The 25,948-nt window shown below is 41.0% G+C and overlaps 1 protein-coding gene across 3 annotated transcripts in view; it reads left to right on the plus strand.

The window, feature by feature from the left end:
* The first annotated feature begins 641 nt into the window (after positions 1 to 641).
* The window catches only part of LOC102791662 (TOX high mobility group box family member 2-like), an 80,993-nt gene continuing 55,686 nt past the window's right edge, over positions 642 to 25,948 (plus strand). For all 3 annotated transcript variants that reach the window (XM_006785497.2, XM_006785498.2, XM_006785499.2), the window contains exon 1: positions 642 to 1,315. In XM_006785497.2, coding sequence (XP_006785560.2) covers positions 1,211 to 1,315 — 105 coding nt within the window. In that variant the 5' untranslated portion in view covers positions 642 to 1,210. The remainder of the gene's footprint in view (positions 1,316 to 25,948) is intronic.

The following is a 25,948-nucleotide window of genomic DNA, read 5'->3' on the forward strand; positions in this document are numbered from 1 at the left end:
TCTCACAAGCCTAGCTAGTCTCCATACACATTTGCAACTGTGTGGCAATACAAGATTAAACCTCCTTGTACTTATTCCACTCTCAGCACACCATACCTTATACAAGGCAGCATCTTTGTATTGCATTGTTGCCTACTTTTTAATGTTTCTGGGTATATTTTTGCAAAACACTATATAGACTCTACATAGATAAACCTTTTAATCCCTGTTTCAACACCGAAAACTGTATAAAACTTTAATAAAAAACGAATACAGTAAATGAGAAGATGGGCATACATGTACATTCGTACTGCTTTGGACGGGTCTTTGAGATGGGTCTTTATACAGGCTATAATGGAGGCTATAATGGAGTGATTGCAGCATAAATATATATATATATATATATATATATATATATATATATATATATATATATATATATATATATATAAAGTTGCTCAAGGAGCTTTACAATGTCTAAAGCAGATGAAAAATGAAAACACACAAAAAACATGATCGAACTACAGAAAGACTGTGCAATCTCCTCCCTTCCGCCTTGGCACAATAACCCAAATGGAAGCCTTTATGAAGCTCTGATGGAAGCAGAGTGCGCTTTATAATGCACGTTCGTGCACACTACTACATTTCCAGCTAATCAGAAGCGCGCAGTTGCAGAAAGGAGAGCGGTTGCCAAGGCAGCCACCAATCTCCCCTCCCCCTTCTCCCTCCGTTCCTCTTTCCCGTTTATTATCGGCAGAGGTCGCATGGCAGAGGGAAGTCCAACCACTTCTGTACTGGAACCAATGCAAGAATATGCACCTCCATAACAAAGCCTGTATGGAGTCCTGAGAGCGGCGGGACAGGACAGGCTGCAGGTTTGCGGGCTGCTGTTCAGCTTTTAGAAATACCCAGTAAGACAGGATCTAAGTTGGATGTTTGCATTGTTTTGCCAGCACGTGTGTTATCAGTGAATTTGTACTCTCGCTTTTGAGTGAGTGACTGACTGAGTGAGTGAGTGTTTCGCATCCCGGCGCGGGGCTCTGAGGAGGACTGCGCATCACTTAGAGTTGGTGCCGAAGTTCGGCTGCGAACGGATAGGAGGGAAGAGTGCGCCGAGTAAAACTCCCTCACTTCTTTTCGTCTCTCCCGCTTTGGCGCTGTGTTTGCCAGGACAATAGTACGTCAAAGACGCTGAAAGTGATTTCATGCCTTCAGTCTCGCACAGTCTGAGATGGACGTGAGATTTTATCCTGCGCCCCCGGCAAATGTGGGTTCATGCTCCCTACCGACTGATCCAAGTTGCCTGAGCTCGTTGGACTATTATCACACGAACAAGGTAAATAACTATTTGTGTAGTCTCGTGCACTGAAACGATGTCTCACCTGTCTGTCTGCACGTTCACGCAATAAAAATGCGTGTTTTGGAGGCGTTTTATACAGAGGCGCCCACTTGCTCCGAACGCACCTGGGTCAGGGTGCACTGGTTTTAATCTAGTGCGGAGCAAGACTGTCACAATTTATATTACTTACTTTAGAGTTAAACCTGTAATCTTTTCTGTTTTCCTGTTGTTGTTTTTTTTTTAATGTGCAGCACAACTTTTCTTTTTTCTTTTGCAAGCATGTTTATTGTGTTGTTTTCTCGGTGAAACTGCACTTGAATTTTGCGCAAAGCTAACATTAAGTGTCCCACCCGATGTGGAATACCAGGGACTGTATAGAATCCATACTGCCCCGCTCTGCTCTCTGAATCCAACATTATCTTCCCTCTCAATGATTTCTTATGGCTTACATGGTTTTTCCGCTGGGAGTTCAGCGATTAAATGGATCCGTGCCAGTAATGTACCGTTAATTACTTTGCAACGAGAAACCACAGTCTGGCTTGTACAAGTATCCCTCTTCTCTCCTTCAGTTTTGACACCCGCGCCTTTAGCCTTGTGAACTGCACTGACCCGAGTGAGGGAGCAGGTGGCATTTAAAACAACATTATGAATATTTTGCTGTTTGACATTTTCCAAAACTACGAAGCAGATAAATAAATCAGCCCATGAAAGAAAGACTGAGCAGTGTAAAAACAACAACAACAACAACAAAAGACTAAACAACAAAACAAACGAATCCAGAAGCTGGAAAAACACTGGAACTCCAAATGTATTCAACTGAAAAGCTGCCATGAGAGATAAAAAACACCACAAAGGAAGAAGAGATTACAGGTGACATACTAATAAGTACGGCAAAGTGAACGTATGGCCCTTGGAAATACTAGCAAAACAATTTTTAAACTGCCTAATTTACAGCTTCCGCTAGTGTTAACAGCATCTCAGCCATCTGCAATCACCGAATAAGAGTTTGTTGTTTTCACTCACCGTGCTTGGAATATTACAAATCACCAGGCTCAGGATGCTGACCTGCTGCTGTATACTTCTTATAAGGCAACGGTGCTTTGGAGCTCTTTGGCTTTCTCAAATAAAACACGGCTTTCAGGTATGACAATGAGGGAAATCATGCAAAAGACAGTTGGGGATGTTTTACTTTCACTGTGTGGGCAATGGAAAATCTTTGTAACTGACAGGGACATTTCCAGTAATCAAGTGTAGATACATAGATAAAAAAAATAAACAAAAAAAAGCACCACGGTAATCTTTGTTAAGGTTTGATCACACAACGCCCAAGTGTCAAAGACAGATAAAGCAAACTGGACTTGGTTTTCATAAGCGCCTCCCATTTGATCACAAATGAGGTCCATATAAAGCTTTTATCGATGCACCTGTGACACAAAAACGGGCCCATATAACTGTCTCCTCTGCACAGGCTATCTTTTTTTGTAGGTCAAATGAATTGGGATCATCCACCATGCGGATAATCCTAAGAATATGCTGATATCCAGGCACTGCATGAATCTCGGAAACAAAGCCAGTAGATATTAAACGATATAAAGAGCTTTCGCAGAGGAGAAACCAACTATTGTCACTTAGACATAAAGTGTGGTGGCCCTCGAAAATACAAGTGTTCATTTGAATTATTGAAATCCCCCTCACTGCCTTTACTTGGGTTTCTTTCCACCAGGGGAGGAATAATTTGTTATCATCACATGTGTAACACTAACTACCTTCACTAGCAATGCAAATGAGGCAGGCCCCAGCAGGGATCATTTGGTGTCCTGTTGACACAGTGCACAAGGTCAAGTTCCTTTCCTCAAGCACTTGTCAAAGCGACTGCGGCATAAAACAGACATCAGATTTGTTGTGTAGGTACTTTATCTACACATCTGCCTGCTGCTAACCATCTCTGACAAAAATTGGTTGGCCAGTTTCAAATCCCATCCCGTGTCTCTTTCTTAAGCTACGCACAGAGCCAAAAGAAAAAGGCTAATCATAGCATTGAGGTCAATTGTTTTGAAGGGCTTACTTTGCATATTCACGTGGGTATTTTGGTTTGTAGTCGAATTTGTTGGTGGATTTGTTGGCTTTCAGTTTAGCTCAAATATATTCAGTTGGGATTATTATTATTGGAAAAGATTCAAAATAATTTGAATAAAAAGAAACACCAGATGCGATTTAGCATTATTTTTCTACGGCTGCTTTTTTTCCCTTTATTTTTTTAAAAGCAATTTACAGTCTGAGAAAACATTTCTCCTTTTATCGCTGTGAAATTAATGGTGTTAATCTGAGTCACGCACGAGTTTAATTGGATAAAATGAGCATGTGTTTGTATTTTAGCTGTTTATTTGCAAACCTCTTTTTTTGTGTGCTGCTGCTGCTGCTGACTCAATTTGGATACTGTGTGCGGACACAAGCTGAGTTTGAGCAATTAGCAACTTTCTGTGACTTCCGGGGCACACGTGCTCCTGTCATGCTTTCGACCTTTGTGATGTTGCTCATTTGGAGCCGTCGTTGGTTTCATTCATGTTTCGGTGCATGTTCTAGGTCAGGTGTTTCTTAGTCTTTCTGTAACATCTTCCAATATGACAGTGCATAAATCACCTCTGTTAAATTGGCAGTGTTTTCCATAACCAACGAAAGCATTTTGCAAGTAGGAAAAGTTTTCCAAGGTTTTGGAGCAGTGGTTTGTCTTTAGTTATCCATTAAAAACCATGAATCATCTGCTAACCAAATCAGTTTGTGGTAAGGCTGTGTTTACTCATCCATTGTTCAGTGGAAAAAAAAGAGGGTATAAAAGAAAAAAAAAATGAGAAGAAGGTACTTTAAGTGCAGATTGAGGTGATTCACAAAGGCCTATAAATAACCTTGAAGATATCTAGCTCAGTACTTTCAATACTCCCTTTATTTCACTGTGAGAGTCTGTGTTATTACTGGGGTGAACTCCCACAGCCAGGGAGAAATCACACAAAATAATACCATTACAAAAGCTTTGTGCTCTGATGGTGATATGAAACTGTACCGTGTTTTTAATGCTGTCAGCTTCCTGACAGACTGCATGGCACAGACATTACTCATATATGCTGTGCACAAATTTGCAGTGTAGTAAGCGCCGAAAGTAAACAGATACATCTCGTCGTATACAACATGTCCAACTGTAATTGTACTGCGGCTATTCGTTTGTCCAGCACTTTTGGTTTGCTCTGTGAAATGGGAACACAGTGTCTGCTCCTTTATTTGAATACCTTAATCAAACATTGCTGACTGCTGCTGCTTCTGCTGCCGCTGCTGCTGCTGTAGCTGGAGTGAGGTGCTGCCTACAATATAGCAATAGAGTGCAGAGATAGTAAGGCCTGTGTTTATACACTCAGGCCCCACCCAGCTCATATATCCTCCCAACAACTGATATCTGGTTAGATAGAGCAGAACTGAAGAGCAGGCTTTGTTAGTTGGTGGTCTCCCCTGCCTCAGATAAGCCGGGGAATGATGCGCTCCATTTGAATGCCTTATCTCAGTTTTATTTTTTATTATAGGACTACCTTGTCTGTGCTGTGCAAAGGTTTGATTACTTTGCATTAACATAGTCAGCGAGCTTCCATCAACTGATCATCCTCAACTGAAACAAGCTCTTGAATAAACACTGTTCATGAATTTACGGTTCATTTTGCCTCAATCTACTGGGGGCTATTTTTTAATAACTTAAGTACTTAAAGATGGCTGACAAATTAGCCAGTGCCTGTAATGCTGGCTGTAGTGCCTGCTCATGTTGAGCAGTGTTTTCACTGTTGTAATAAACTCTGTGGTATGTGACAGAGAGGCAGAAAGGGAGAATCAAAGGATGAGCGTGAGTCAAATGGGTTGAAGTAATCAGTGGCCCAGTGTGGGGACACTGTGAGTGTGTGTGTGTGTGTGTGTGTGCCCGTGCATGCTAACTCGGGGCCATTCAAGCGTTTTGCTGACTACAGAATCACAATCACAATTGCTTTCATAGCCCTGTGCAGAGGAAGGCCATGCATACCACAGTAAGGGCCGGTGACACACAGCGAACAGGGGCAGAGCAAAAACAGCTACTAAATCATATTCTCCCTGCCCCGACACACAGAGGAGGTTTTAATAGGGATTCCAACCATCTGAAATCATTTCAATAAAACTGGAATTGGCTCTGACAGTGGCTGAGTCACAGGACCCAGTGTATGGCACAGATATTTCTTGCCATATGATCTTTTTGTTTCATAAGCGACTTTGCTGGACAAGTCTTCTTCCCAAATAAACGCAAGATGCCTGCATTGGTTGTTTTCTGCTTTTTTTTTGCCAGCTGTGTTTTGGATGGATTTTGACAGATTAAGGAAATGAGACACACGATGATACACGGCTTTAAAATGCCGCGCGTTTCTTGGTTTGGCCCTTAAAATGTAGTCGTTGTGTTTGATCTTGGTTCTGAGTGTCACAGTATGATTGTGTGAGTGGTGAGGGTGGGGGTGGGGGGGTTCCCTGTGCTAATTATTGGCAATGGCAGCACTAAGCTACTTTCTCGTTGGTGGGCACCAGTGCATCCCCCTCAGCGTCTGTTACAATAATTAAGACCAGCCGCCCCGCTGCAGTGTGCTTACATTTGTCTGCCCGGGCCTTCCCATGGGGCAATGCGATGGCATTCTTATTCTTATTCTTATGGCAGAAGAAGGAGAAAGAAAAAGAAACAGAGCCAGCACCTGCTGCAGAGTAGGCCCCTGGGTGTTTAGTTAAATGTTGATTATGTTTGTTAATGGCTGAAAACACATTTAGAAGATACGCGTACGGTGGGGGAGTGCTCTATTTGTCTATCTGTATTGGTGACAGAGTTCATTGTGGGTTTATATTTAATAAACTTGCAGCCGTTTCAGCTGGAAAAGCTACACTGAAAAAAACGTAAAGGAGTGCAAAAATGTGCCTTGAAATGATTAAAGAGTTACGTATTTAATCAGTTAAGTCGTGCATCCAGGAAACAATCCCTCTGTTCTCTGGTTGTGTGAAAAAGGACTTGTCTTCCTGCTTTTACATCACTTTAAATGTGACGTTGTGTAAATGTGGCTTTTTGACTTTGGCTGACTGTGGCGTGGGTCTCTCACTAATCACAGGGTTGGCAGTTCAATTTCCCGCTCCTCCTGTCTTTATATCTTTGTGTTTTTGGGGCAAGACAGTTAAATCTTTGTTGTTCCCCGTGTTCTCGCCAATAAGTAATTGGCTGAAATAATGAATTAATAGCTTGATTAACCACAATTTAAAGCTTGTGTGTATTTACTTAATCATTGCATGTTAGTGCACATGTAAATACTCTACATATTTACTGTGTGTATCTAATGTACAGATCTACAGTCTTGGATACATTTACTGTTAATATGTACGGTCATATAAACAAAATGTACATTATGTGATTTATGTATGTACTGTGCTGTATGTGCTGCATGTATGTGCTCTGCCTATGTATGCATGGAGGAGGCTGAAAGCTGGACAAACACTCTCAGTTGTCTCAGCTTCCTGAGGTATGTCCTGTGCAAACACCATAGGCCATGATATAAGTGCCTTGCCAGGGGTTTAAGGCTCTTTCCCTCCCTTGTTTTGACTCAGTATTCTTTACAAATATTACCAGCCTGGCGTCCTACCATGATCTTATTGTGGTCTGAAGGGAGAGTGTCCAAACTCAGATTACCTCAGATTATTGTACATGCAGACTGAAATGATCAGAAACTCTCTAAAGTAAAGCTTGAATTTTGAGATATTTCGACCTCAACGCGGGGCTCATCTGTGTGGATTTATCTCACTCATGGGAGGAAAAATAATCTGTAAGAATGTTTGTTCTTCCAGGGTTGCCATTCACTAGCAGATCTTTGGCTTGCATAATTTGAGCGACTGTTGTCTTTCCTGAATTCACTGGCATGCAGTCATTTGGACTGTTAGAGGTTTCCACTTGAGGAAGACCGGGTTGATAAACCCATGTGGTCATGTCTTTACTTTCTTTCTTCTTTTCCCCCGACTGTGACTACTTCTTCTTGTCCCTTGTCTGTCAGAAGCATGTGTTTATTATGTGTGACATATTTAGCAGGCAGATATAATTGCCTGTGCGAGGCTGTAATCGTCTGCGTCCAATTCAGTAAGCAGACTGCGGGAGCCCATAGAGTCACCGAGGTAATCAAACTGTGGCTCATTCTTCCTCTTCGAGAGCTAATGATGAGCTCCACGATCGTTTACAATGGACAGAAAACGAAGCACAACAGAAAGTACAGAGGTAATAGTTTTTTAGTGGCTTTTTTTCAGCGCTTTTCGTTTAGGTAATGGGATGGGATTTTCCTAAAATAGAGAAAAAGGGAAAAGTTGCTATAGAGTGATGGAAAAAGAAATGGCTAGAGATAGACATTTAAGAAATAAGAGGGTAGGCAGATCAGAGGAAGCTTGTGGATTGTGAAAAGGGAGGGAAGGCTAAAGAAAGAGGCCCTGTCTTTGTGTTGTCGACCTATTTAGTCTCATGCTGGCCGTGAGCCATGCTGATGAGTGATGTCGCTAAGAAAAACAAACAGAGGATAGAAAAGTAGGATTTTGGAAATTATGACATATGGTCAGTGGTGTTGCTGCTATTGGGGACTGTCTGCATGTTCGCTAGGCTTCAGCAACCTCATAGCAGCTCAGCAAACTTGTTAACACACAGGAAAGGGAAACTTGAGCGGATCTTTTTATAGAATTGTTAATAACACAGTAGACAGTAGTGAAAAACCATAGCCTAAAGCAGCACTTACTGGCACAACCCACGTGAACCAAGCAAGAATATGTGTATGCATATGCCTGCATGCTTTTATGTACATTGCTGGTGGAACATGTAGTCAGGGTTTTTCACATGCAAGTAAAGAATTCAACATTTTGTCCAAAAGTAGCAGGGGTAGTGTACCTTGTACTTAAACTACATAAACATAAGCTCATGTTGCACTGAATGCTAGCCAGTCAATGTTATCTTATCTTATTATCAGATCATTACTAGTGAAATACAAGCAGGGTCAGCACAGTGGTGCAGTGGTAAGCACTGTGGCCTCACAGCATGAAGGTGCTGGGTTTGAATACACTGTCCTGCTGCGGACTTTCTGTTTCAAGTTTGCATATGCTCTCTGTACGTGCACGAGTTCTCTCCAGGTGTTTCGGCTTCCTCCCGCAGTCCAGAGACATGCATGTTGGTGTAAATGTGAGTGTGCTAGCCGTGTGATAGACTGGTGACCCATACAGGGTGAACCCCGCCTCTCCGTCTATGGCAGCTGGGAAAGGGATTTAAGTGTTGTTGGCTCAGAGGGTGTGCTAATTTTAACCACTTTATATATTCTTGGGTAGTTTGATGCCTAAGAGTATATAATTTTTTTAAACTCATAAAGCTACTTCCTTTAAAGTTAAAATGAAAAAGTCAGTTCATGTATTGAAAACCAAGTTTAAAGGCCTACAAGGGATGGTGTAATAGTTTTACACTAATGATGGGGAATGTGATGATTTAAACTGTGGGTCAAGCTAAATGTTAATAAAAACCTCTTTGCCCTATGCTTTTCTTAATGAAATGCCTTCCCTCATTATTTTTTTTTTAATTTTGTGAGTATTGTATTTTAGTGTCTTGCATTTAACACAATAAATAAGTGCTTTTTCTTTGGGTCAAGGACCTTTTAGCTCTAATAGATTTCTTTTTTTAAACCCTGAGATATCACGTGCCTTGGTTGGGCTTTTGCACTTTAATATATTTGTTGCTGCACTTAAAAAGCAACAAGTGCAGTGTGGTTACGAACTTTGCAAAGCGAGTGTCACAACAAGAAACAAGTGTTTGTGGCAGCGGGGCAGGAAAAGCAAGTGAAACTGAGAGATGGTCATGTTTTATTAAGCCTGATAATGCAGCCTAATCTGTGGCTTGGGTTACACATTGCTTTGTGGGTAATTAGAGATCATGTCGTATGCCTGGCCTGCTGAATAATTGCACTCCGCCCTAATCCCCTCCTATCCGCCTTTCACCCGGCACCTCGCTGCTTCTCTCCCTTCATTCTCTCCCTCACGCTCCTAGAATCCTACATGCTTCCATAAGAGCTGCCGTCTTGTCAAGGAAATGCACAAATAAGCAAACATAGCAGCCATATTTCAGGTAGCTAGTCATCCGAAAGTTCCCTTGCTGTAAGAGACTTGAAAATGTGCTTATGTGCTTAGAATTCAATAGGAGGAAGTCAACAGTAGAGCACTTTGTGGTTTGCTTTGTGGAACTTGTTAGATGAATGACTAATGCCTCCTGGCAAGTGCCCCAGGTTTACTATTACCAAAACAATGGCACTTGATACAGAGCACCGTAGCCCTGGTTTTCATGCAGACAGGAGCTGCTGTTTTCTTTTGAATCCTAAATGCAGAATACCCATTCATGCAACATCCCTTGAACACAGAGACGCACACCAAGGAAATTCTCAACGGACACGGTGGCTTGTTGGAAAAAAAATCCCACAAATTTCTTTTCACGTGTTGTCCCCAGTTTTCTCATTGTTAAAAACTCAGAAGTGTTTTCCCCCCACTATCTAGATCTATTGCCATTTGTAGAACTGAAACAGTGTTTTGATATGCGCACAGTTAAATAATTGCTGGTCTTACACAGAGCTTGACAGAGCCGTCATTAAACGCCGTACATATTTCAGGTAGAAAGTCGCGGATTCTGTTATTGGTATAGATCAAAAGCATCTACTGCCCCCACCGTACACTCAAGAAACCGTACAGGGGTAAAGACAGGAAGAACAGCAGCTTTAAAGTATAAACTCTGAGATGAATTCATACAGTGTTTCCCCTGCAATTTCTTTTTCACGCCTTGTGGTTTGAGCTCAAAATCCCCATTACATTTAAGAATACATGAAAGTAACAAAATAAAACCCACTGTATAGAAACTAAATGCATTTATCGCCTCTGTATCTCAGACACTTCGCAAAACCTCATCCTACAGTATGCGCTCAATGAGTGACTAAAGAAAGTGTGCTAAAAACTCGTCAAATCTTTTCGCTGTGAGCAGAAATGACAGTAAAATCACCCCCAAATAAGTCACAGCACTTTAGTAATGTGTGGTTACCCACATGTGTTGCACTCGAGTTATTAATATGCACAGCCACAATAGGAGGGCTCACTAATAATCATTTATCCAGGTCAGGCCAGTCCATTCACACACACACAGACGCTGGGGTGTCAAATACTGCTGTTTTGTCACAGCTTTCTGCATTTCACAGATAAACACAAGGTGTTAGTGTTCTGATGCACCGGGTTACTTCCAGCTTTTCAGGACCCTTGGCATCACATTCAAGACACTGTTTAGGCTTAAGCTTAAATTTTCAAACACCAGGGTTACCGTTGCGTATTTTAACTGAAACCACAGTCTCTTTGCAAAGCCCAAACAAGTACTTTTAATGCCTGAACCCTACCCGCGAGTGAAAGCAAAAGAAAAAAAAATCTAGTGAAAACAAAGCGAAAGAACGCGTAAATGCAAATCGGAGAAACTGAGAAACCAACACTTTACAACAGGACTGCAATCTCCCTGCAGTCCAGTGTGTCAAGACACGTTAAAGGACACGTTATTCAATTCAATTTATATTGTGCCAATTAGATGACCCCCTTTGAGCAAGCATTTGGTGACACTGGGAATGAAAACCTCCCTTTTAACAGGAAGAAACCTCCGGCATTCGAGGGGAAGGAGACGGGACAAAAAGTCTGGAAGAGAGAAAGAGATTTACGATAACTAATGATTAAATGCAAAGTGGTTTATAAACACAAAGTGAGTGAAAAGAGGTGAATGAAGAAGAAATGTTATTTAACTGTGAAATTAAGTAAACATGAGATACATTGAATCTAGACTTTTGAAGCCAGGGGTCAAACCAAAGCACGTTTGTGTCTGAAAGAACTTTGACCTTGACTTTAGACTCAGTTACAGGATCATTTAGATATTCCCTGACTATACAAACATCCATTTTAAATCGTTGTAATTTTCTAACCTGTGCTATGGGCGAAGTTAGAGATTGTACTGGTTTTCAGTCTTGCTGGAGTTTTAACGTCAATATACCCCGTGCTAGTGATAATTCTTTAATATTTTTAGTATCCTCCCACGAGCCTCAAAGCATCAGATTATTCTTCGGTTTGTCAGTATTATTTATTTAAAGGCTAACATGGTGTTTGATGCCTAAAGTGTGGGATCGTGATGCCAGTCTCACAGAATCATTTGATACATTTTGGATGAAACTGTTCATAAAGACTGCCAATATGGGCAATGATTAGGAATGGATAAGTTCCAAAATTAAGACACTTAAGGCCGAGTTGATACCAGGACCACACGCAGATACATGCACGGGGTCAGATAGACTCGTACTTGCTCACTTTTCTTCTGAAGCCCCACCACGTGCATGCTCGTGGACACACACACACGCACGTTTCCCACATAGCTTCAAGGCATTTCATTTCCTCTCCTCCTGAGACAACATCACAATATAATGGGACATGGTGTCACATGACAAGAGCAAGTACATGTAGCGATCAAATCGCTCTTTCAGTCTCACTATAGCTTGAAGGGCAGAACGGTCAGTCGTTACATAAACTACGGTTGGTTCAATTACAGAAAAATGTGTTTTGTGTCCTTGTCATAAGGAGAGTGATGAAGCACATAAAAAAAATTCCAGTTTATTGTTGATGTTCCTCATGGCTTTGGCAAATACCTCACTTTCTATAGTCACATCCACAGAAACATACAGTATGGAGACACACGTACTTCATTTAGGTTTGCCTGCACTACTGAAGTGTCTGCATGGAAACACACCTGCACCGCTACCTTAAAGAGTGACCAGCTGATATTCAGTGTATAAGGAATATGTGCACAAATGGTAATTCCCGTCAGTGAGTAAAGCTTTCCATCCAGAGGAAAGGACAAACTAATACTCAAGAGTGAAATACCAAATGTCCTATATAAGGAAATGAGTGCCTAGAGAAATATAAACTCACCGACATTTGACCTTTTCCCTCCCTTATGAGGCATCCCAAGAAATAATCAAAGACCATCGGGGTTGTGCATTTTCTATGTAGTTTGTAATTTTTCAGCGCTTAACTCACATCATGTTAAACTAAAGTAAGTCTCAAATTGTAGCAAAACAAAAAAGTGTCTTTATTCCGTTAAGCTCACAATCATCTCTTCTGTCTCTGGATGATTTTCCTTTCTTTTTTCTCTCAGGTGTATAGCAGAAGGTAATTCTTCACATATTCAACCTTGTTGTGGCTGACAGTTGCTCCAGGTATTCACTGTGTGCTGCCATCTCACAGTTTTCAGACACACCGGTAATTAAGTCATCTTGAAGCCTTGAGAGTGCGACTATGGCGTACTGAGCTGAGACCAATCTGCCACTAATTGTCCCGAGTTTTAATTTCTAATGGAATAAAGGCCAGAGGGAATGACGCTTAACGAGACGCAGTTAATGTGTGCGCGCGCGTGTGTGACTGTGCGCTCTGTTTACTGTAACTGCTATTGCTCTAGTAAATAGAGGAACAAGAGTGAGAAAAGCAAGATGTTTCCTTTTGATTTTGTCGTCTCATTTTGTTGTTTATTCTACATAGCCCCCAGGATATCACTGTCAGTTCTGTGCTTTTACGTTTGCATGTGAGGAATGCTAAATGTGACATTATTGAGTGTGCTTTCACAGCAGAGGCTAAGATAGCCGCACAAGTTGAGGAGCGCCCTTCTTAGTAGCTGTAACAGTGGAGACCTCTTTAAAAGTGAGAAATGCTTTCTTGCCTTGGCATTCAAGTTATTGCTCAGAAAGCATGGGTGTGCATTGGAACTGGAAAGGTTGTTTACATAGCCTTGGGAGTGTTTGTGTCATGATTTAGATTCCAGGCATTTCAACATCCAAATAAATCAGTTTAGTCTTCTGAGGACGAGTAAACCTCCAAAAGAAGAAATGGGCCAGCTGTGTTTAAAACCTGTTAGGTGGCTTTATCTCTAAAGCAATCTTCTTTTCAGTTACAGGTGGAGGAAGTACCAGAACACTTGGTGATAAAGATATTCTATCTTTTATTTACAACTTAAGATTGCGTTTACCACATTTCTATGCTTGTTCTATTTTAAATATGTTTCAGATGGACGTTTATCCATTATATCCATGATTCTGATGACAGCACATGCCTCCAAATACAAAAACAGCCGTCATGTCCTGTCAGATTTTACACAAGTGAAAAGTCTGTCACCAACAACATCCAAAAATATACATCAGATCTGGCCCGAGGATGCATGCCTACATGATTATTTCATTTTCGAACACTTTGGTGACTTCACAGTAATTTTTCTACCTTATCGCTTTTTAGTGGGGTTTGCTTTTGCAACTGACTCAAGGCCCTTCCTCTTATTGTTTCAATATGTCTGAGCATTGTTTGAATGAGGTCAAGCATTACCGATCTGGCCTGGGGCCAGCTTGACTTCAGCTGATTTAATTGAATCTACGACATGAGTCAAACTCAAACAAGCAGAGACTGCTTTGCCGTGACAGCCTCATTACTCCACATTAAGAAGTCATTTCACAATGCATTGTGACTTTGGGCTTTGACAAATGGTGAAAAGGGATGAAATCAAATAAGTGAGTACATTTTGGAGGACTACTCTTGAAATGCTCTGGCTGGAAATACGCCAGTACTGTACGTATATTAGGAGAGAGCGCCCCAAAAAAGAGTCTCTCTGCTGTTTTGTATAAGTTAATGTGAATGCCTTCTGGGTTAAAGTGTTCCCATGTTTGCCATCTGCAGTAATGGAATGACATTCAATGCCATTTTCCCTCTTAAATGGAATTTTTGTCAAAGCGTTATGAATTCAACCTGCCTTGTCACTCAAGCCGCAGACATTGCTGAGAGGGGAGAAAATATGCGAATGAAACCTTTCACTGCAGATTTTACTGTTAGCTGTGAGCAGACCAAATAATGACGCCTTTATCACGTCTACAGCACAACAAACAAAGAAAGCTTTCTTGTGACATACCAGAAGATATGATATCAGGCAGTATAATGACATACATTATGTATATAACGCATACACAACATTCATAGCATCTCTGCAGTGTACTACTTACATTTCTGCATTTCATCAGCTCGAACCTCGACTAAATTTCTCAATTAAGCATGCATTCTTTGAGAGCAATTGGCAGCTTGGCTAAAGCTTGTAGGGGGGGAAAAAGAAAAAAAAAGAAAAACATAGAGCAAGCTCAACATGCCAGGGCCTCCCTTCACAATAGGGAAGGAAATGTTGAGACTGCAAGGGCTGTGGAGTGGAGATATGGCAGTGTTTGCTTAGGGCTAGGTATCGGGCACAAAAACAAACATGGCTGCCCTTAATGAGTCTGTTTGCCTGCCAAAGGTAAAGACAGCTGTTGTCTCTTGCCACAATGGAACAGACCACAGTCCCACGGAGCACAGAGGAACACGCCGCGTCCCCATAGTAACACTCACCTTATGTTTACTCAAAAGTCAACTTATGAAGTCTTCTTTACAGATAAATAGTGAGTAAAATGTAAATGATGAGCCCATACGGCACTTTCATGAGGTCTGGCTGTGAAATGGAATGGTCTATTAAGTCATTAGGGCGGTAAAAGCGAATTTGCTTGTGGGAGTGTGAAACGGCTGTGCAGAGAGTTTAGGCTCGTTATAGCTCAGAGTAGTAACGAGTGAGAGTTGGGAAAGTGTGACTTTTATTGTTTAATAAAGCAGAGCACATGTTATTGGACTGTTGAAAAGAGCCGTGCTTTTTTTTTTTTTTTTTTTGCATCTGTCTTTCAGGACTAGAGAAAATCTCTCAAAAATCTCTTCTGGTGTCAAGTGGCTTCTCAAAAAGACGCTAATGCAGGGATATAGGCAAAGTGGGGCATACTGAAACCTCAAAAAGCACTTTTCTCCCCTGTGAAAAAAATTAATACATTCTCGCTGTACCTGTCTAACTAAATCAGCACCGACAGCTTGCTGTACTCCAGGGCTAATTTTAGAATTAAGAACATGAGTGAGATGACTGCACAAGCATTTTGTTAAGAAAAGAGAAGCCACTGTGAACATTAAAGTTCCAACCGTCAATTGCATCACAGCTTCTGTTGAACCAAAGCCCTTCCAGCCCCCCACCACCACCACTTTCCTGGCATTGTTTGCTGTGAATTATTTAGTCGCTGATTGGACGGCAGCTTTTTCCATTGTTACGCTGGCCCCCTGACAAAACCAATGACAATATCATAGATAAATAAACGTGTTCAATACTATATGGGTAAGTATGATAAATTGACTTGTTTTTAAAGCTCAGCCAAGCTTGTTAGTCAACCTCAGGTACACATAACATTACAAGAACACAGGAAATAACTGAGAGGTAGCATACCTAAAAACAGTCACACAAAAGGGTAATAACATAATAAAAAATAAGAAGAAATTATGTTGTAGCATTAATATTTATGTCTGTATGTGTCAATATTACACCTGAGTTCTAAAATATGACAAATGCATATGTCTTTCCGAAATTTCAAGCTTTAAAAAAAACATTATGAATAGACTTTTATCATTTAAGCAGGTTTAGATGAATTTCCATCTTAAGCAAGAATTAACCTTGATGACTGGAAATCATATCCATGGTTTACATGTTTGCCATTTCCCAGAATGGTAGATTGCAGTTAATTACTCTACAATTATATTGTGGCCGCCAGATAACTGTCAATGACAGCTGAAAAGCACATTTCCTGTTTGACTGTTTCAAAGAAATGCAGCATAACTTAACCAAGGAAGTATTGTGACTAGGCTGAAAATGTACCTGACCACAAGTGGGTTGCTTCAAGTCCTGAGTAGTAACTATAAGTGACTGGCACTTTCTGTCCTACATATTTGCATGAATGCCCCACATTATTTGTGGCCTTTGGTGTTCTTTGCTCTGCAAGGCAATGCTATTGTATAGAACATGTAGTTTCAGGAGTCCGTGGTGCTAGACATGTTATAGAACAGCTATAGTACCGTATCCGGCATTTGGTCATGAGGGCAAAATGAATTCACAGACAGTTGAGAAAATTTGAGAGCTTTTCTTCTACCAGCAACAAGTGCCAGAAATTACACTTAATTTTTATTTGGGGACTAAGGAAGCACTCAGAACTAAATGAATAATGAATGAAGTTCAAGAGTAAAAGAAATCCCACTGCTCTCTACAGCTGCTATCAGTCCATCAGCGGTGAAACGTTAAGACTTATATTTTGCTGTTGCTTATTTTTCTGGAGTTCGTTTCAAGGTTTAGATCTGGGATATTTGGCTTTCTGGTTCTCTCCGTGGCTAAAGTCTCCCCTTGTTTGTTTGCAGTGGTGTTGTTCAATTAAACTGCAGGTTTTTTTTTTTTAAGAGATTTGGTTTTCAAGTGACTCCCCAGAGAGACAGCAAAGGAAATGGCTGAACACATCAGACACATTCGTCTTCTCTGCTTAGTTACTTTCTAGGGGGAAGATGGTGATACCTATTTCCTCTGTCTAATGTGTTTGCTTTACACCATATGCCAAGTGTCAACATCTAGCTTCTTGACAGTCATTTTTCATTTACAGCAACTAGCCAGGTTGAATAACCTAAGGCATTGTGCTGTTTTTGTGTTTCGCTTTTATCAGCCGCGTGTTTTTAAGGTAGCAAACTTCTAACATGGTTAAGGTTAAATGTGGTCTAGTCAGAGATTATTGCTTAATAGCCTTGGCTGGTTGTTGATTGAGAATAAAAAGCCAATTATCATAATAGGATATGGGACATAATGACAGAATTAAATGAGTGTGACAGACACACAATAGGCCTGCTCTGTCATCGCCTTAGCCCGGCACGCTTATTAGAATTAATCTGGGCTGATTAAAAATGCAAATGGCTCAAAGTCATTGATGGAGTTTACATGTTGTTTATAACATTTAAATGATTTAATTACATGGAAAATGAAATGGTGGGATGTGCGATTGATTTTTGTTCTTTCCTTCTTTTTTTTTTTTTTTGGTTGAATATTCTCTCATGCCAGGAAGAGAAGGTAATGATATTAGTGCTCTCTGTTTCTCTGTTTCTGTCTCCATCTCTGCCTTTCAGAAACTGCTGGTTTGGTTCATCGAACCAAGAAAAGCTGCTTTATTGTTATCACCGAAAACATTTTATCTTTGTCTTAGAAGCACCTACTGTGTTGTGTGGGCAGAGACCTTCAAAAATTTAAAGTGTTTCCTCCTACAATGCATCATTTTAAAAGACCACTATATGATTTATAGCCAAGAAGTGACAGGCATTCTTTTGTTTCCTGATGCTATTTTTTTTTTTTAAATAAACAACAGTGTAGATTAGCCACCTGAGATCTTCAAAGACAGATTTTAATAGTCTAAAGGTGTAATGACATGCTGTACAGCCTGTGGCGACTTGTTAATGTACATGGCATGCTTTGACATTTAAGTTTTGATTCCAGGAAGGTGTTTCCCCCAAATAATTATTTGTAACATAACATGTAAAGACAGGAAACATACTAATTTATCCCAAAACCTTAGGATAAACACCTCTGTTTCTGTACAGTAATATGGTATGTATTGATTGTGCACTTATTCAAATTAATAGATTGTTTATCTCATGAACAATTTTGAGTGTGATAGAAAATTGAATGAACATGATCGGGCAATATTGAAAATTTGACAATAAAACACAAAGAAAAGGCAAATCGATGCCTGAGCATCATAACCTTCCCCTGCAAGTTTTCTTGACTAGTCTGGATGAGTAACACTAATTAAAAAAACAGATTTATACAGCAAAATCCAAACGTTAGGCACAGCAGAAGGTCAACAGCTTGTCCCTCGAAGTGGATCATCAGCTGCTGTTTGGAAATACTTTAGATTTGTTGCAAGTGATGTCAACCGAGAGCAAATGACATGCAGAGTCCATAGGTCTTTGTGTGAACTGCAAAGCAACACATGTAACTCATTCAACTACCTGTAGTTACACCACAAACTGTATAATGAATGCGTGCAAGGCCAAGAAAAACAATGCGGTGGTTGCTAAGGTGAATCATCAAACGTGAGCTGAGATGTTCATAAAAGCCTGTACAGCACGTCAGGGTATCGATCCATTTCAGAAATACCAAATGACGACTAACCAATCGCATGTGGCCAGAAATAAATTCTCAGAGAGCAACAAAGGCTTTGAGAAAATGGTCAACTGAATGGATGAAAGATATGTTATCCACTCATGCAGTTATTTTCTTAAAGTGACTTTAGAAGCTTTGCTCACGTCCATCATGCAGGTACACATGAAGGTGAATAAACAGGTTAACTTAGGCCTGACAAACACCTTATTTGTCTTTAAAGATGTATTTCTTAATTTAGCACAAGTAAAGGTGAAGGCGGTTCCCTGTTGATTTCTTGTTACGTTTTGGTGCAATTTCTTTTCTTCCAAGATGCATCGGATTTTGTTGCATAAGGATTTAAAAAGCAACGTGGCGTTTACATGACACAATAAAAACACTTTTGTCAGTAGAAATCAGTGAATAACAAATAACCGTGATCTCAATATTGATAATCTTGCAGTCCGGCTGTCAGGGTGTACATGTTGGAGTGTAAGCAGCAAGCCTGACATCTTCTTGCCAGTAAAGGTTTCAGAAGACAGTATTTTCAGACTGTGTGCAGTTTGCACACTATCAGTACAGGTTAATAGTTTAGCTTACTTGAAATATGCTTGGTGTTTTTGCACCTTTCACTTGTGGTTAAAAAAACAACAGAAAAACCCTGCTAGCATGGGTTGGACGTCTTGTAGGGGAAGGAAATTGACTTTTTCTTTGCTGGTTTGGTTTTTGTTTTCTTTTTCAGACAGGTTACCTGAAAGCAGGGTTTTTGTTGTTAATGTTGTGTTTTTTGTGTGTTTTAAAAAAAAAATATATATATATATATATATTTACGCACTTGTCAGCCACAACATTAAAACCACCAACAGATGAAGTGAATACATTTTTTTTCTTGTGTAACACTGCGCCCTGGTATTCATGTGGATACTACTTTTGATCCGTACCACCCACCTAAAGTCAGGTTTTAACAGCACTGTTTAATCCTGACTTTAGACTTGGTTTAATCCCAGCCAAGGTGTCAGATCTCTCTTCCAATGGATCAAGCCTCCACAGAATGCACCAGAAAAAAGAGTTGCATCCAACCTCCAACCACCATGCCCGTATGGGTTAGAGTTGCTCTGTGAGGGGGGGATCCTCTGAAAGCAACTTTTTTTTTTCTGTTTGGATGCAAATCACCTAAACCACCAAAAAGGCACATGGTTTTAACGTTGTGGCTGATTTGTGTACACGCCTTTACTGAGGGTTTTATTAGGGTATTTATAGTCATATCAATTCACAGATGTTATGGAAAAGTTTTACTTGATTCAGTGTGTTTTTCTTCCAATAATAAAATTTCTGTGAGTGGGAAAGAAGGTTTTTTTGTTTTTTTTTAAATGTTATTCATATGAGGGGGCCACATGTTCAGTTTTGATGTTGATGGGTAGAGTTGTTTCCACAGCTCTGTTTCCCCACCGACCTTGCCAAATGTCATCAGCAATGCCGTTATTGAATGCCTAATGAAGATGTCAACATTAAGCTGCAAGCAGATGTGAAGTTGTGAATTGTATTTCTTTTTTTTTCGTTTAAAGACTTTCCATAAGAAGACATACAGACCTAAAAGTTCGTGTTGACAGAACAGGATCAATTCCAACTGTGTGTCCGAACATCAGCTCAGCGTGTTGAAATGGAAAGTATGCTATCGATCTGTGTGCATTAGAGCTCTACTGTAACACGAGCAGTGAGTGGCAGAACAAAAGAGGCACTGTGTGTGTCACACAAGGGGAGACGTGAAGTACAAAGAAGGCCGCTAACTTCAGGCTGTCTGTTGGCATTTCATTGTTTACCATCTTGAGTCTGACCGGTATATAACGTATATTTGTGTTTCGTGGAGGAAATTTAGTCGATCACGTGCATCTGGATCTGATTTCGAATGGTTTGGAATTTAATTGCCTTGGAGAGAGAAAAGTTATTCAGGTGGGTGGTATCAAAATGCTTCAAAAAGTATGACATGATATGGGCTGACTTAAGAAAATACAGAAGAAAGCCAAAAAAAGACTGCTGTGATAAAGGTCAGGCAGCGCAGTTTACATCCTGAAAATCACATTAACAAACACCTCCTACACGTTCACAGTTCGAAAAAGCTGCTCACCTAAATTCATTGCAACTTAAACGTTATTCACAGCATCAGTTATATTCTTTCAAAATGTTATCCCAAAGCCCATTTGTTGTTGGTGTCAAAGTCATCATTGCAGCCTGCTTGTCTAACAGCATACTGAAACCACGTGCCCATATGGATAAGATCTACAGAAACCACAGATAGCCTATATTAAATGAATGGGCCTTTCATTTCAGACACTGTAGATTTTCCAGCTTGGTCTCGCTGTAACTGATGCTCCTGTGATCTGAGCTGTCACAAAGTTTACGTTTGACTTTTTGGTTATCTCCTTTAACATAATGCAGACAGAAAACAGCTTCATTGACCTGGTTTCAATTAGTTAAAAATCAATTTAAAAAACAAGCACCCAGTTTCTCATAGTCACTTGCCTCCAAAAACAATGGATCAACCCTGAAAGGCTGTTGATGTAGCACTTTTCTCCTTGTGAGAGTAACACTGACCGTTGACCAACCGCTGCTTATTCGGATGAGACCATATCAACCAAATAACTGATGGGTCGACTCTTGAGACTGCAATTTCCAACGGTTTAGACACTTTGTCCACTGTAAATGTCTACAAATCACTGGATATTGTGTATTTTGGGACATGGCTGTAATCTCCATGAGCTGGTCTCACTCATAACTGGATTGTCTCATAAGGCTGGGAGCCATACATCCTGTGTTGATATTTCTCCACTTGCAACTCTCCTAGGACCAGAACACAATTATTCCTTTGTGCCACGCAGTACAGTATATCACATGCTGCACATTTCTGCTAGAGGAAACACACAGTGTTGTGTTGTTGCTTATGGCAATATGATAAATAGGCCCATGCTTTAGACTTTGAGGATAGAAGGTCCTCATAGTCTGAGCACAAGTGATTGGATTATATTGTAAACAAAGTGGGTTATACATTGTGTGATATAAATATTTGAATCCTAATCCTGAGACCGAAGGATTTAGGTTCTCTAGTACTTCCTAGATCACGATCTTTAGCTGGAAAAGGGGAGTGCTCAATCTGGGTCAGGGAGGAGTTGCTTCTGCAAGTGGGGGAGTTTAAGTGTCTTGAGTGAGAGGAGTGGACAAATGGATTGGTGGTCTGTTGTGGTAAATAGAGAGCTGAGTGTGAAGGCAAAGTTATTTATTTACTAGTCAATCTACAGGCGTAACATCGCCTATGTCCACGAGCTCTGGGTACAGACTAAAAAATGAGATTTCGGATACAAGCGTTAAAAATGAGGTTCCTCCAAAGGAGGGCTGGGCACTCCCTTAGAGACATTGGGGTGGGTCTCAATGCAGAAACACTACACCTTCACACTAAAAGTAGCCAGCTGAGGTAGTTCATTTTTCTGACTAGGGTGCCTGCTTGATGCCTCCTAGGTGAGGGGTTTTAAAGGCTTTCCTACTGGGAGTAGGCCTAGGGCAGACCCAGGACACACTGGAGAGATTATATCTCTCGGCTGATTTGGCCTCGGCGTCCCCCCAGATGATGGAGGAGGACGAGGTAGGTCTGAACATCTTTGCCTAAACTGCTGCCTCAATGACCCAAACTCAGATAAACGATAGAAAAATGAATGTATGGCAAACAAATTGAGGTTAAAGACCAATATTCCTGCTTTAACTGAACAGTCTAGCACAGCACAGAGGCGATTTTTCAAAATGAATAAACTATAGGGTGTGAAAGACAAAAAAGGCAGCAGTGCACTGAATGTGAAGACAAAGATCTGTGACCACATCTGAGAAGACAGAGAAACAGTCAGTGTCAGGGCCTTTTCAGTAACTGCACTGTTCAACTGTACCTACACACGATGACAGGAAACGTGGCGGTGACAAGGAAAACCCTGAGATGCCACATGGAGGGGTAAAAATAGGCCACTTGGCACGAGAGACGGTAAAAGAGGGGGAGGAGAAGAATCAGAAAGAGAGGAAAATTGGTGCACATTCTTCTTGTAGGGACTTTCTTCTGCAAGCCCGAGATAAGAAACTTAACTGTTGGCAAGTTGTTAGATCAATCTCATTTTTCGCTTGTTCCTTTTCAGAGAGAGAGAGGCAGAAAGAAAAAAAAGATTTTGTTTCCTCTAGTTAAACAACAAAGGAACATTGAGCAGTGCTCTGTTCTGACTTTACAGTCTACACCTCCTACACCTTCGCTGTTCGAAAAGCTGCCCACTTAAACACATTACAGCCTCAAATATGTCATACATCTCACTTCTTAACAGTGTCAGTAATAGTCCTGCTAAATATTGACACAGGGAAAACCCACATTTCATGTTGGGTTCAACACTGCTTTTCGCACTCAGGTCGATGACAGGGTTAGTCTGCAGTGATTCAGTTGACACAAACATAGTTGCACACTGTTGTAGAGCTTGACACTGGAAGAAAATACCGTTGCTTGGTGAATTTAAAGATCCTTTAAGGGTAAAGTGACTATAAAGTGTACGATTTTACAAGAGTTTTTAATAAGGTCACCCAACAGCCACTTTCATTGTCTTGAATCGGCCCATTCAGAACTCTGCTCTATTATGCTCTATGCCGGCGACTTACAGATACACACAAGGTTGTCCTTTGGCTTCGGAGCAACGAACCTGCTGGTACTGAGATCAGGCCACGCTTGTAAACGAGCCCTTGGCATAACATTTACATAGTCACTTTCAATGCAGAGGGTTGAAATTGCAAAAGTGGATAATTCAGCTAAAACCCCGTCCTCCTAAACCTAAACTGCCCAAACCTAGCTGAGTAGTTTTTAGTGTTTAGTTAGAAATAGATGCAAAGTGGGAAAATAAAGCAAATCACTGAGTAAAAATAAAGCAAGCCTTTTGGGGGACTCTAACATCCTAGTGCAGATTTTATCACTCTTTAAAAGAGGACCCTTATCTCCCAGTGTCTAATATTTCCACTCCAAGGACACCTTGTGTTTATCTGTTCAGCATCTGACAGAACAGCAGTATTTGACGGCATGGGATAAGAACCAATGATTTTATAAAATCAACTTAGCAAGCACAGCAGTCCTTTAAAATGTGTTACATTAAGTAGTAGATTGGAGGTGACATTTGCTTCAGATAAACAACAGCTAAACTACTCGTAGGGGTAAATTTCCATAAGTATACGGGCAGACTGAGGGACAGACACGAAAACTGGAAAAAATGTGTTTAAAATTGAGTCATCTGCGCACTGTTCATCTGCAACCTTTGACCAGCAGACGTTGCCAAGTGCAGGTGCGTCTACATTTCTACGAGTGGTCGCAGTGTGTACATGTGTCAGCCGAGCCTGTTCTCACTAGGCCGCTGTCTCTGATCGAAGTCGTAGGACCCGGTCATTCAGAGTCCGCTCTTGGCCTAGAGGAATGAAAAAGGATATCTCCTCGTGGCTGCTCCTCCTCTGCATATCTGCTCATTCATCTGGACTGTTCATTAAAGGGTAATTACCTGTAATTAGTGAATTATGTCGCTTTAATGAAGATGTTGAAAGCTGCTGGAGCCAGAAGGGTTGGCCTTAATTCTGAGTGATGTTCAAGATTAGCAGCAGACAGGAATTCAATAGCGGCACGGAGATTAATGAAATGCTAGCATGTTCTTGCCTGTGCCATAGGTAGCTTGTATTATGTTTATATTTCACATTCATTTTCAATTCCAGTGGCATCCACACCTGGCTCTAGAGGGCAAGTACATGTTGCAGACTAATAGGAACAACGATGATGAAGCTGTGTATCTAAGTACGTCTGTGTGTGGTGTCTATGAGAGCAACTGTAATGCTTTGCTCTAATGTGTGCTGTGCTGAGTGTGTGTGTGTGTCTGCGCGTGTGTGTGTGTGTGTTCCCTGGCGGCGTGGTGAGTGTTTAATCTGGCCCGGTGGCGTGCCGTTGGCCCGGCTAATCACAGTGTGTCTGTAGGAGTGCGCTGAGCCAGGGGAGCACGCCGTCGCTAACAGCGCCTGACAGACTCATTAGAGAGACCTGGCACTGAGCTCGCAAGGCGCACGCACTCACACACACACACACACATTGAAACACTTTGAAACACACACAGTGGGAAAGGCACTCAGGCTCAACTGCACACACATCAGGCTAAATTCACACACTTCTTTTTCTTTCTTTTTTTTTCTATGTTCTTACGCTCTCATTCATATAATTATCCATAGACAAGTGTGTGCTGTCTTTCTTTCACACACACACACACACACACACACACATTCTCAGTGCTCCACGTGTGAGACAAGGCAGGCAGTGACCCCTCGCAGTTGCAGCCCAAACACAAGCAAGAGCTGAGAGGGCATCTGGGAAAAGAGGAGGGAGGGGGAAATGGAGGGTGGGAAAAAAGCGAGAGGAGGCGGAGTAGCCGAGTGAAGAGCAGATAAGGGAAGGGTTGGATGCAGCAGCGTTTTCTGTCATTCATGAGGTTTAGAAAGGCAAGTAACATTTTCAGAGGCTAATTATCTGCAATCAGATTACGTGCATCAAGTGAAAAGAATTTAGCGCTGTGTGAATATAGGCCACATTTATAGCTACTGTAGCTCTCAGAAGGGTTAGATGTCTCGCCTCTCTTCTCTTCAGAGTGGGAAAGTTAAAGTAAAAAAACATTAATTTTAAGACAGTGGGCAGAATGACATTTGGGGAAGTTTGACAAACTGCTTTGAAAAAAAATTACTCAAGACTTCCTTCCCTTGCGCGCACAGCGAGGTTAATTGTAGCTCAGCTGCAGCAGAGCCAAGTGGAAACATTAGGTTGAATAACAGGTGAATGCAAAACAGGTCAATACGTGGTCGAGTGTGGGCCTGCCAGCTGTTCCCTCCCTCCGCTCTGCCACCGCACATAGCGACACACATGCATTAACATGTTCATGGTTTGCGCATAAGAAACAGTAGGGAGAAAAGATAAAAATGGAAACAAGCAACAACAAAAAAAAAGTAATCGATGTTTCTGTATTTATCTTTCAAATGAAATCAAGTGAAGCAATTGGAGTAAAGTAAATAATACAAATGCAGAGTCGCTGCATTAAAAAATCATAAAATTGGGATTTTTCTTCTTAACAAATAACAAAAACAGACTAAACCCAACATGAATTCATTCTTCCAAATCTTTGCTGAAAGTCAAATACAACTACGTCATCTCTGAGACTTGAAGTCCAAGCTACTGTGCGTCTGTGTTGTAATTTTCCACTGGTGGACCATTAGATAAATGCCGCTTTATTCCAGTGTTCGCTCTCTTCCTCTCCACTAACTTCAGAAACCAAAAGTTGCTCCACATCGAATAAAACCGCGCGGTACGACCCCGACTTCCCCTTCAGTAAAAACAGGGATATAAAGCATAATGTCAACACATTAATGAACTGTGAAAAATGTGCTTACATTTGGAGAAA

Source organism: Neolamprologus brichardi, chromosome 20 (genome assembly GCF_056152115.1).
Source record: "Neolamprologus brichardi isolate AB-2024 chromosome 20, ASM5615211v1, whole genome shotgun sequence".
NCBI classification, from domain to species: Eukaryota; Metazoa; Chordata; class Actinopteri; order Cichliformes; family Cichlidae; genus Neolamprologus; species Neolamprologus brichardi.